Genomic DNA, 12,680 nt, shown 5'->3' with positions numbered 1-12,680 from the left:
GTTTGAGACTGGGTCCCCCTATCTCAGGTGACTTGGAAGTGGTCAGGCTATTTAAGGCTCTCCCAATCTAAGTACTAAGGCACTACTAATCAGCATGAGAGCTTTGACCTGCTTCATATCTGACCTGGGTTGGTTCACCCTTCTTTAGGTAACCTGGTAGCCCCTTGTTACCCGTGGCTCACACCATAATAATGACAAACTTAGTGTAGATGCTCAATCAGCATAGCCCACTGCAGCTCAGAACTCCAGAGCTCAAGAGATCCACCAGCCTTAGGATCTCTATTGACCAAGATTATATGCGTATACCACTATGCCTGGCAAACACTTATATTATAAAAATCACATTTAACAATTGGGAAATTTGGATTGACCCCCAATTCTTTTCTATAACTAAATCTATTTAATTAAAAATCCCTGGGAGTTCTCTGGAAGCAGTCAAAGGAAACTTAAATGCAATATTTATTTATGAAATTACAGACCCAATTGAAATGTATCTGTTCACTTCTTCAATTTCAGACTTTTTACTTTTGAAATATGAGGTTCTTAAAACCCCTATTTGCATGTCCTAGAAATAAAATAATTTCAATCATGAATAGCTGTATGTTACAGGTGTGAGAAACAACGACCTTTAGTGCTAAAAATTCAACAAATTTCACATCTTTCAAATTTGGAGACCCTAGAAAGTTGGCTAGCTTTTCAACCTGGAGCTGGCCTTGTTAGACTCTTCAATGCATGTAATGTGTTTGTAGTGCTAATTAGCAACACCAACAATATTTCACATCCACAGGATACAGGAGTAAGTGGGCAATACAGAAAGAAACGCAGACCCACCTTCTTGTTCCAAATGGGTCCAGACAAGGCCAAGTCAATTTATTTATGCTTTTTATTTTTTCCTTATGTTACAAACCAGAATTCAAAAACAGCTGACCTTCTCTTCATCTTAATATATACTTGTAAGATTATTACTATTTAAGCAATAAAACTGATTATTCATTAAATTTGCCCTGTGTCTAGCACAATTCTTTGTGCATAATATCTTACTTTACACATTTTCTGACCTTAATTAGCTAAATTCTTACATTACCATTAAAATATATAGCAAGGGCAAACAAAAAGCATATATTCTTTTAGATGATGGTTAAGTGATATTCTTTGTATTTTCTGTGAACAGGGAAAGATAATAATGTAACACCATGATAGGAGGAAATCAGTTTACATAGGAAGAATTACTTTGAAGGTTGTGGAACACTGAAAGATATTAGTGAAAGCAGTTTAATACGTGGTCCTACATGTGAACTGAGAGAAACTAAGCCCTTCTAGATGTACAATTATGGAACATACTTATTTTTTTACTTCAAAAAGAGCTAGTGAAAATAGCAATTATAATGATAGAAGTTGGTACCCTACTTAGTTATCAAGGAACATTAAATTCAAGGGGTAGAGGTTTAAATGAAGGTTAATTAGAGGGGCAGATGATTTGCCAATAAGATTTTCAAAGCCATGTTTTATAAGTGCAAGAACACTCCAGGGAACTAATTCAATTGTACCTCACATAGCTCATATCTATTAAGACTAAACAAATTGGCCATAGTTGTAAGATAACCTTTTATTTGTTTAACATGAAGTATATGGAATAAAGCAGAATGTATGTGAAAATTTAAGTTTGGAAGTTCATTCCATTTGCTCAATGATGGCAAATTCATGGGACACAAAGGAACATCATTCAAGTTTTGTTTCTTATACAGAATTCCAAAAGTAAACTCACTCTTTCTCTAACCCCAAAGCAGAAGGCAAAAAATACAGTTGAAAACAAGTATTATGATGATAGAAAAAAATAAGAAAATGGTATTAGGGTTAAGGTTAGGGTTTTAAGCCTTTTAAAACACTCTTACTCAAATCCATAATTGTATAAGTCATCAAAAATATTTCCCTTTGAATCAGGAATCAAGAAATTTTAAAATGGCAATGTAGGTATCTGTTAAGTTTTCTATTGTTAATTAATTTTCAAATACTCCACATAGTTTAACAAATGTATTTCTTAAGTACCAATCATAATAGAAACTAAGTTATTTAGGATAATAACTACACAGATGAGATAGATTTACCCTTCAAGATTTTTAAAGGAAAAGTCAAACGTAAATTATGTCTTTCATATGTATGTTCCAAATGCTTCAAGGAGGCAGTTCTGCTTCTAATCTGGAAAGCCTTAACTGTAGTTATGAAGTGCCCTAAATAAACAGGATAGTGTTTTTTAAAGAGAAGATAAAAAGAAGAACAAATAAAGTGAGTGAGAAGAAAAATCAACTCCCTATCTAAAGGTAAATGTTTAGAAATGCTAACTGGATGACTCTAATAAAGTTCTATAAAATGAGTGGAAGCAATATACAATATGCCCCACTCTTCCCATTTTCTTCAGTAACCTTTATAAAAGGATTTTGAATGTTTTTAATAGAATTTTAAATACTGATTCTCTTCTATACTTTTGTTCTAAAGGAAAAGAAAAAAAGCACATTAGTACCATAAATTTGAAGTACAAATAATAGTGATATAAACCAAGTCATTTTTGTTCCCTTAAAGGTAGCATTGAGCTTGGAAGACTCATCATGCCCATGTTTTAATGAGAACTCAAAATAAATGGACAAATGAAAACAAACCTATAAATTATACCTTACTGAGGAATTGTTCTTTTAAGAAATACACAGCTGTCATCATTTAAAAAAAGAAAGAAAAAAAATTGCACTAAACAATTTGTATGTAGAATAGTACATGCTCCGTAGATATTTGTTACCTAAATACCTAAAGTGTTTTAGGACAAAAACGAAGAGAGAGAGAGAGAGAGAGAGAGAGAGAGAGAGAGAGAGAGAGAGAGAGGAGAGAGAGAGAGAGTGAGTGTATGTGTGTGTGTGAGTGTATACATATACATATATATGCACACATACATATATATAAACCTTTCATACTTTTGTAATATTTCTAAGAGTAAAAACTGTAATTTCCCCAGATGTTAAAATTGAAATATGTCATGACATGTCAGGATAAAACTGTTTTACTAGTTCCTCTTTCTTTATGCTTTAAAAGCTATTTTACTTTGTCTTCTATCAAAAGTTCCAAGTTGTTGTTGCTGAATTTAGGATTGTAGGATTTAGAGCTAAAGAGGCCATTGAAAATAATCTTTATTTTGTCATTTCACCTAAAAGCACATTAGTTCAATAAATAGCATTATATATATACATATTATATATAATTTTAAAAGTTAAGTATTAAAAATTCACTATTAAAATAGGGTTGAGATAAGACATGATTCTACTCAATTTTCCCAAAGATTAACACTTGGGGATTTTGTTATACATAATGGACATAAGGGTTCTAGGTAACGTAGATTCAAAAAAATCTTTTAGCGGCATCGCTGAACTATATACCACACATACTGAAGTTAATATAGGCTGGGGAAAAAGGCCTGTTGACCTAAAAATTCTACCATTTTGGCAAAGAGAGCTCATCTATATCAATTTATAACAGAATAATTTTGAACTCTGTGGCTGTTAAAATAAACACAGCGTAAAATTTGGTATCATTGAATAAATTACATTTCAACAAATATGACTATAAAGCAAATACATTTCAGAGATGTCAGATGTATAAGTAAAGATGGGTATGCACATCTATAGATCTAAATAATATGAACATTTTTTTCTGAGGATGTATTCTTTTCTGCAGGTTTACCTGCTGTACTTATCCCTTCATTATATCAAACTTGTCATCCAAAAGTTGAATGGCCAGAAAATGAAGTGGCCTAGCTACATAGTGAGACATAACTAAAGGACAGTCTGTGTTGTACAGTGGTACCCACAACATCAAAAGAATTAGAGGAAGTTCCTAATACACTGGTTGGAGCTATATAGAGGATTTGTGGATGGATATGGACAAGAGTTATATAGGAAAGAAGCGACAGATGACTTGCAATTTGTTACTTTGGAGAAAATTATGAACACTAATGAGATCACAGTTTCATCAAAGTACTGAAGTAACAGCTGTACATGTTCTCAGAAGATATAACAAGAAAGAAAGTAACTTTTAAATAGAATTACATACCACTGACGTGAGTCCAAATTTTTTAACTCTCTCAACAATTTAGAATTTTTCTTCAGCAGATGAAAATTTTTTCTATAATAACAAAAATTAAAAATTTTGGGAAGATAAATCATGTGAAACAAAAACAATGTACTATGTAATGAATACTCCTTTTATAAATTTCAATTTGAAAAAAATATCAAGGGAAATGAACTAAATATATTCAAATGTAAATTTTGCATATGTTTTAAGTTGTCTTACTGCAACCAATTACTACATACTATGGTATTATTAATACTATAATCAATTATTTATTTGGCACTATGCAGATATGAAAAGTACTTTGCATGTGTTATCTCATTTTTTCAACACAACCACCTTAAGAGGTAGGTGGTACAAGTTACAGTAGTATGCAGATTTTGCAGATGTTTTCCCACAGTAGAATGAAAGCTCCTTTAGAACAGAGTCTATTTATACTTTTCACTGTGCCCCTGGTGTCTGGTACAGTGCCTGGCATAATGTAAGCACTTAATAAATGCTCTTTAAATTGAAAAAAAAAAGATTCAGAGGCTAATTAATTTGCCCAAGGTTACACAATTAGAAAAAGTAGTAAAGGTTGAATTTATACCTAGGTCTTCTGACTCTAGTATTCCATCACCTGGCTTCTCAGCAAAATAAGTTGATATCAGTGGTGGCAAACATTAAATGAATGCATTTTGAACATATGTATTTGTCTGTGCACATGTAATGACAGAAACATGATATGCAGAAGATGAATTTGCTTCAGGTCAAAAAATGGCAACAGGGAGAATTAGGACTCATGACCAGACTATAGCAAAAGAAACAGAGCTAAGAGAAGACAGGAGAGAGTGGTACAAGGCATATTAAATATACAGATACAACATACTTCAAGACTTCAGGGATTCATCAGTATAAGAACTCCCTCCACTAACATCACAGGTAACTTCCCTACAACTTAACAGATAATCTTGGAGAACTCTTCTGCTAAAAAAAAATCATCACCTTGAATTTACACGACAGCTAATAAACTCTCTGAAGCTAGCTAGAATGGTACTTGCGTTATGCACACTGCCAATCAATAGACTAGAAACTTGACATTTGAACTTGAATCTTTGGTAGGCTGTTAGGATCTGACAGAGCTTGTAGTCTACTATCAGATATTATTTGAAAAATAAGGTAGCCTCCAGACTATGATGAGACACTGGAGTAGAACCTTAGTTAATTCAGAAATATGGTACAGAACAACTGGGTGAGGATAAAAGGTGAGAAAAACAAAAGTGATATTGATATAAGATTTTTTCTAATTTAAATTTCCAAATTGGTAGAAAGGTAATCACTAATTTTAATATCAGCTGGAGTCTAATCTGCTAAATAAAGACTACTTTTTATATCTTTATCTTTCCTTACTAACTGGGAAAAAGTCAGTATTATCTAGTGTTCAAAACAGCACAGATCAAGGGTTAAAAAATAACAATCTAAGGAGACTGCACAAGAGAAGTAGAAGTCAGTAGGTAAGAAATACAAAGAGAGAAGACATAAATGGGAAAGCAGAGCATGGAGACATCCAGGAAGGGTCACTGAGGTCAGAACACAGTTGGTCCTGTAGAACCGGGTAAATCAGTCATTTGAAACCATGTCAGCCGTCTGAGGTGAGATTATCCAGGTACTTCAAGAAAGTGTCAGGAAAGGATCAGAAACTGGTAGGCAAAATTAAGTCAAAACATACATGTTAGAACATATAGGTCCAGGGTCTAGGCAGTCAAGACAACTGGATCCAGAATATATATCAGACATCTGACTGGTAGGGATCAGGACCCAGGAAAGGGGAAGAAAGGTGGTAAAAAGGGTCTTAAGTCAATGTGGTATAAGAGAAAAAACAAAGAACAAGAAATCAAAAGACCTTCTCCTGACTCTATCACTAATTAGTTGTATGGGGGGCTGCAAGGTAGCACAGTAGATAGAGCACCAGCCCTGTGAGTTCAAATCTGGCATCAAACCCTTACTAACTATATGACCCTGGGCAAATCACTTAACCCCAAACGTCCCTAAAAACTCCAAGAACTAATTAATTGTATGATCTTTGAGCATGCCATGGCAGTTTCCTCCAAAATAATGAGAGAATTGGACTAGCCTATCATTCTAAAATTATGATTCTATGTTCACTGGTTCAGGTTAAGTGCTGGCAGAGAGCTTAGACATTATATGGTCCAAACCTGCCATTTTACATGAGAACCTTATGCCTAGAGATGTTAAGTGGCTTTCCAAGTAAATAGAACTGGGATTTGAACCAAAGTCCTTTAATTCCAAATCTAATTTTTTTTTTCCATTTCACCAAGGACTTGTGGATATAATCATTGTACTTCTCTTTAAATTTCTGGTGAATGGTAGGAGTGCTAAAAGCCTGAAGGACAGGTATGAACAAGTATAGATAATGTGAATTATCTGATTAAAAAAAAAGGTTCCTGTTTTAAAAAGAAAGATAGATGGCATAGATTAATTTTTTAACATAGTTTCAACATTAGCTACTTGGCATAATGGGTGGCATGCTAGATTTGGAGTCAGGAAGATTTATGTTTAAATCCCACCTCTACACAGTTATCTGTATAACCCTAGGCAAGTCACTTAATCTCTCTGAGCCTTGGGCTCCTTAGCTTCCAACTCGGGTTTAAAAAAAGGACCTACCTCCCAAAGTTTTCATAAGACTCAAATGAGATAATCCTTACAAAAATGTTTTGCTAACTATCAAGATATCACCATCATTATTATCAATAACTTGGTTGGTAAAATTCTGGAATGGGTGGTTCCTGAACACTATGAAAATGAATCAGTGAGGGTAGAAGTGGGATCACTAAGAAAAAAATCACATATAAGGAAGGTAATTTTCTTTTTTTACAAAGTTATTTCCACAGAGCAGAACTAGAACCAAAGGGCAGAAGTTACAGGGTGTCCAATTTTGTTTCTGGATAAAGAGGAAATTGTTAATAATTCAAGTGTTCAAAAAATTGCCTTTTGAGGTAGTAAACTGTAACTATGAGAAATGAACTACAGGACAAGATGGAAAAGCTTCCTACATAAGCACCTCTAAAGATCCTTTAATAAGAAATTGTATAATAATAATAATAATTCAGACATGATCATTTTTGGCTAGATAATGTTAATGAAGATGATGATGAGGATGACGATGATAGTCATATGCACATAGTACATTTTAATTTTCAAAGTGCTTTCTTTATAACAGCCTTGTGAAATTATTGTAAATATCAAATGAGTGAACTGAGGATCAAGGGAAATTAAGTGATTTGCCCATGACCACCTAGGTAGTAATAAATATTAGAGCTAAGATTCCTGTCTCAAACTCTATCATTCTTTCCATCACACCAGATATGATCTGCACAATTCTGTCTACAAGATGGCTAACAAGAGGCCATCTAGCCTCTCCTTAAATATTCAAAATGATTAGAAGCCCATTACTTTAAAGAAGAAAAAAAAGAAATGAGTTGTCTTTTGAAAAGAATATTAGAATGTTCTCCCTGATACTGAGGCGGACCTTGACTCTTTTTAATTTTTATCTATTGGTCTTAACTCTACCTAAATCTACCTGTATCTATCTAACATAAGTTCAAACTTTTCTACATGAAAGTCCTTTAAGTAAATGAAGACTTTCCTCTAAGTCTTCTTTTGTAAGGTAGAACATCCCCTTGTGTTTTTTTTGCATTATGTGGGAGATTTTACTAAATGACTTTTAAGGTCTTGTTCTAATTTCAAAATTCTATGATCTCTGAAAAGTAGATGGCATAAATACTAGTATGCCTACTTTAGATATGAGGAAGCCAGTGCTCAGAGATGTTAAGTGATTTGCTTAAGGTAAAGGCTGAAAGGCAGCTGACAAACTGTTGAATAAGGATTCAAACACTGTGATCATCTCAAATTCAATGCTCTTTCCATAAAATCTCACTAAGCCATATAGTAAGGAATGCTAACACTGAAAGTAATTTCTTGAGATCTAGATGAAATGTCAATGCAATACAAAAATCAACATTAATCAAAGTTAATCAAAGTTATGTAACTTCCAAAATAAAGAAAACTGCAGTCACATTGAACAAATAACTGATAGAAAGCTAGATGTTGCTTTCATATCACTGGCTGGAATTAAGCCCAAGAATTGGGATTGCACTCTTTGTTTTGCTAATATTTTAAATTTATAAAAACACTCATACCTTTCTTGTGGCTACTGAAATAAATTTAAAATGTGAAAAATAATTAAAGAAAAATCTCAAAATTAAAACTGTCATGTTAAAAAAAGCAATATATTAATAAGTTAAATAAAATAAAATGAAATACTAGGTTCATACCTTCTGTCCCAAGAATTCATTCCTAAGTCATTCAGCAGTAATCTACAGAAATAAAATGGACCTTGTGGCTCAGAGGGAACTGGCTGTTCTTCATTGGGAACTTTCATTACAACATCAGACCTACACCTATGTACATATTCCTCTTCTTGGGCATTCTGATACAAAATTGCTTCGATGATCTCTTTTTCTTGATAATGACTCATTCCAAATGGGGGTGGTGAAGGAGCATTCAGGTTAAGCTGGGATGGCAAAAGGCATTCAGGGCTTGCGTTGCCAATATTTTCAAGTAATTTGTCAAGCACATCATCTACTTCTTCAATTTGAGAAAAATCTTTCTCAGGTTCAAATGTCTGCTGTCTACTCTCTGAAATCACAAATGAATTATTCCTTTTGTCCTGTGAAAAGCAGCCTTCCAAAGGTCCATATAATATTTTGCTATCCCAAGAATACTTTCCAGAGATATCTCGCACAATAAGCCTGACATCAGAAAGGGCACCTGAAGGCCTCCCTTCTGTTCTTTCTGAAGGAATCTGAAGGTAAGACATAAGGGTATTGTCATTAAATACAAACAACTGTAGGTTTGGACTTCTGAAGACTTCAGAAGAGAGCTCAGGTGACTCAAAATATGCATTGTCATGATTTTCACTAACAAGGCTGTGAAGAATAGCAGGGCCCCCACTCAGTGGATAGTGACTTAAGTGGTTTACTAGATGTGTCATCACCATGCGGGCAGTCAGAGGGATTAATTCCAAACTCCTCCTCCGTTTTTCTATAAAAATAAATAAAGAATGATCAGAGATGGCAGAAACCCATCATTAAAATCAACACTAATATATTTCAAATTTTGTTTGTGGCTTTTTCTTTAAACTTTGGCAGACCTATTTTCAAATCTGTCATGGATTTTTAAAAAAGAACTGTCAAACCTGCGCTTCTGAGTATCCAGGCAGTCCCCAACCTTATAAAAAGGTTATTTGTATTTGAAATTTGAATCATATTTTCCTTTAGAAACATTATTACAAATGGTAGATATGTTTCTAGACAAACTGAGAAAAATTTTGTTCATTATCATTACTTATTTAGAGTCCACTATGTAAAAGACATTATTTTAAATATTAGTTACCCAAAGAGTTAAAAAAAAATCTCCTTTCTTCAGTGTATCTAAAATGAGTTATCTGGCCCACCATGTCTTGCAGTCAAATTCAACAAAAATTTATGAGGCAAAATCTTTGTCCAGGAGACTCTATTAGGTGCTAGGAATGGAAGATTAAAAAATGAAACAGTTCCTGCCATCAAGGACTCGACAACAGGGTAAAAGGGAAAGAGAAACAACACAAACAATTACGTTAGAAATTATAAGTTAGAATATATGAAGGGTTAAAGGAGGTCAGTGAGGAATGAGGAACTGAGGAGTAAAGTATCAAAGTATCAATTCTTGCGGAAAGAATCAGAAACATTTTCATTGAGAACATACCTGAGCTGTGGCTTTGAAGGAAGTGAAGGATTACAAGAAGTAGAAATGGCCATAAGAATGGCCAGTATAAAAAGCCCAGAGAAAGACAGCACAAAATAAGATCAGGGGGTGGCTAGTAGCAGAGTTAGGCTGAATCAAGGAGGGATTGGAAAGCAGAAAAAGAAAGCTGGAGTCCTTTCCAGGTTGGAGCAAGACCACAGAGGGACTTGAACATAGGCTAAAAGTTTTATCTTAATGTCGAGGCAATGGCAGTTACCCAAGTTGACTGAGTGAGTAGGATCCTAAGATATGCAACTGGAAGGGTCAAAAACTGTGCATAAGAAAAATTACTTTGGCAGTGGTGTGAGGGACAATTTGCAGTGAGAGAGAGAGCATGTAGGAGACTGACACTGTAGCCTGAATAAGTTACAGAAGCCTTCATTTAAGTGGTGGGAGTGGAAACTGGGAGCAGAAAAAGCAACAAAGCTTGACAACTGACTACAGGTAGACAGTGATGGAGAGAGGAGTAAAATATGACTGCAATGCTTTGAGAGTCTGGGTGACTGTGAGAATACCAACGACAACAACAACAACAACAACAGAGGAAACTGGGAAGAGGGGCAAGTTTAGGATGAAGTCATTTCAGATAAGATTGGAAAGTGTAACATTAACACTTTGCTTTGAGTAATGAAGTAGAGGCAGAAGAAAGACTGGTGAATTTATTATTGTTCTTCCCTGGCATACATCAGCTGAATTGACTGCCATTTAGTTATATGACAGAGAGAAATTTTATTTGTTTATTTATTTGTTTTGGTGAAGCAGTTGGGGTTAAGTGACTTGCCCAGGGTTACACAGCTAGTAAGTGTCAAGTGTCTGAGGCCGAATTTGAACTCAGGTCCTTCTGACTCTAGGGCCGATGCTCTATCCACTGTGCTACCTAGCTGCCCCTACAGAGAGAAATTATTAAGGAGAAAACTAGTTCCAGGTTGCTCCTAAAATGCTTTTAAAGATATTCGTCCCAAATTTCCATAGTATTTTCACTAAGAAAATGAAAAAAAAAAAAGAAATAAATTGTTTTGTTAAATTTCATTCCTAAAATAACAAAGCATATTTTCTTTTATTTTTAACATCCTTTTCTTTTTACATTTTGAGCACCAGATTATCCCCCAAATTCTCTCCTCAGTTCTACCCACTGAGAAGGCAAACAATATAACATAGATGTGAAATCACGCAAATTTCCATATTAGCGAAAGAAAGGAAAGAAGGAAGGAAGGAGGGGGGAAGAGAGGAAGTGAAGGAAGAAAGGAAGGAAGGAAGGAAGGAAGGGAGTGAGAAAATTATATTTCAATTTGTACTCAATTTACCAGTTCTCTCTCTGGAAGTGGATAGCATTTTTTTTTTCATCCAAGTCCTTTTCTAACTGTCTTGGATCACAGTATTGATCAGAGCAGTTAAGTCTTTTGCAATGATCATCATTACAATATTACTGTTACTGTGCCCAATGATCTTCTGGTTCTCACTTCATTTTGCATCAGGTAATATAGGCCTTGCCACGTTTTTCTGAAAACTATCCCCCTCATCATTGCTTATAGAACAACAGTATTCCATCACAATCCTATGTCACATCTTGTTCAGCCATTCCTCAATTGATGAAAATTGATTCCTCATCTTTTAATACTTTGCTATCACAAAAAGAACTACTATAAATATTTTTGTAAATATGGACCCTTTTCCCTTTATCTCTTTGGGGCACAGACTTAGTAGTGGTATTGCTGAGTCAAAGGTTATGCACAGTTTTACAGTCCTTTGGCACAATTACAAATTGTTCTCCAAAATGGCTGGAACAGTTCACAACTTTACCAAAAGTTGCGTTGGTATCCTTATTTACCTCATTCCTTCCAGCATTTGTCATTTCTGATTGATGTGAGGTGGCACCTCAGAGTTGTTTTAAATTGCATTTCTCTAATTATTAGTGATTTAGAGCATTTTTTCCTATGAATATAGATAGCTTTGATTTCTTCTGAAAACTTTATATTCTTTGATCATTTATCAATTGGAGAATGGCATTTATTTAAAGCCTATTTTTTTAATGTTTTTATTCAAAGTTTTGAGTTTTAAAGCCTATTTTCAAAGAGCTACTATTGATTCAAAATTTGAAAAAAAATTACATTATTTAAATAGGAGGACCTCATTCAAAATTTCAAGTATTGAGGGAGTAGTGAAATACTATAACCGTAGCAAGCCCTATTACTAAAGTCAATAAACATAATTCTTTTATAGATGACCATTTATTCCTATTCTCTTTTAAGTTCCTTTATAACTGTCCTCTGCTTGGCATTTAAAGCCCTCAACAACCTGAGCCCCTCTTACCCTTCTAGTCTTCACCTTACTCTCCCCCATACACTCTGTGATACAGTGGCACTGGCCTCTTTGCTATTCCTCAAACAAGACAATCTATCTCCAGAATCTGCTGTTCTTCCTCTTACCCCCTTACCCCCAGTATGGAAGACTCTCCTTCCACTTTTCTGCCTCCTAGCTTCATTCAAGTCTTAAAATCCCATCTTCTACAAGAAGCTTTCCTGATACTCCTCTGTTCATAATATTCAAATTATCCTGTATTTATCTTGCTTGTACAGTTGTTTAAAGGTTGTCTTCCTCAGAAGCAGGGACTATTTTTTGCCTTTCTTTGTATCCTCATTACACAGCACAATGCCTGGCAAATAGGGATGCTTAAGAAATATTTATTGATTGACTGCAAAGTCAGTGATAATTAATAATTTTAAAAA

The 12,680-nt window shown here is 34.4% G+C and overlaps 1 protein-coding gene across 1 annotated transcript in view; it reads right to left on the bottom strand.

Annotated features, from left to right (window-relative positions):
* Window positions 1-12,680, bottom strand: part of RALGAPA2 (Ral GTPase activating protein catalytic subunit alpha 2) — a 417,261-nt gene that overhangs the window by 179,753 nt on the left and 224,828 nt on the right. Inside the window, exons 33-34 of the mRNA XM_020989297.2 lie at window positions 8,445-9,213; window positions 4,093-4,164 (exon numbers count right to left, since the gene is read on the bottom strand). Of these exons, the coding sequence (XP_020844956.1) occupies window positions 4,093-4,164; window positions 8,445-9,213 (841 nt within the window). The remainder of the gene's footprint in view (window positions 1-4,092; window positions 4,165-8,444; window positions 9,214-12,680) is intronic.

The sequence above is a fragment of the Phascolarctos cinereus genome, unplaced genomic scaffold (assembly GCF_003287225.1).
Source record: "Phascolarctos cinereus isolate Bilbo 61053 unplaced genomic scaffold, phaCin_HiC Scaffold_2;HRSCAF=192, whole genome shotgun sequence".
Taxonomy (NCBI): domain Eukaryota; kingdom Metazoa; phylum Chordata; class Mammalia; order Diprotodontia; family Phascolarctidae; genus Phascolarctos; species Phascolarctos cinereus.
Note: the sequence above shows the minus strand (reverse complement) of the source record. Positions and strands in the feature narration are given on the sequence as shown.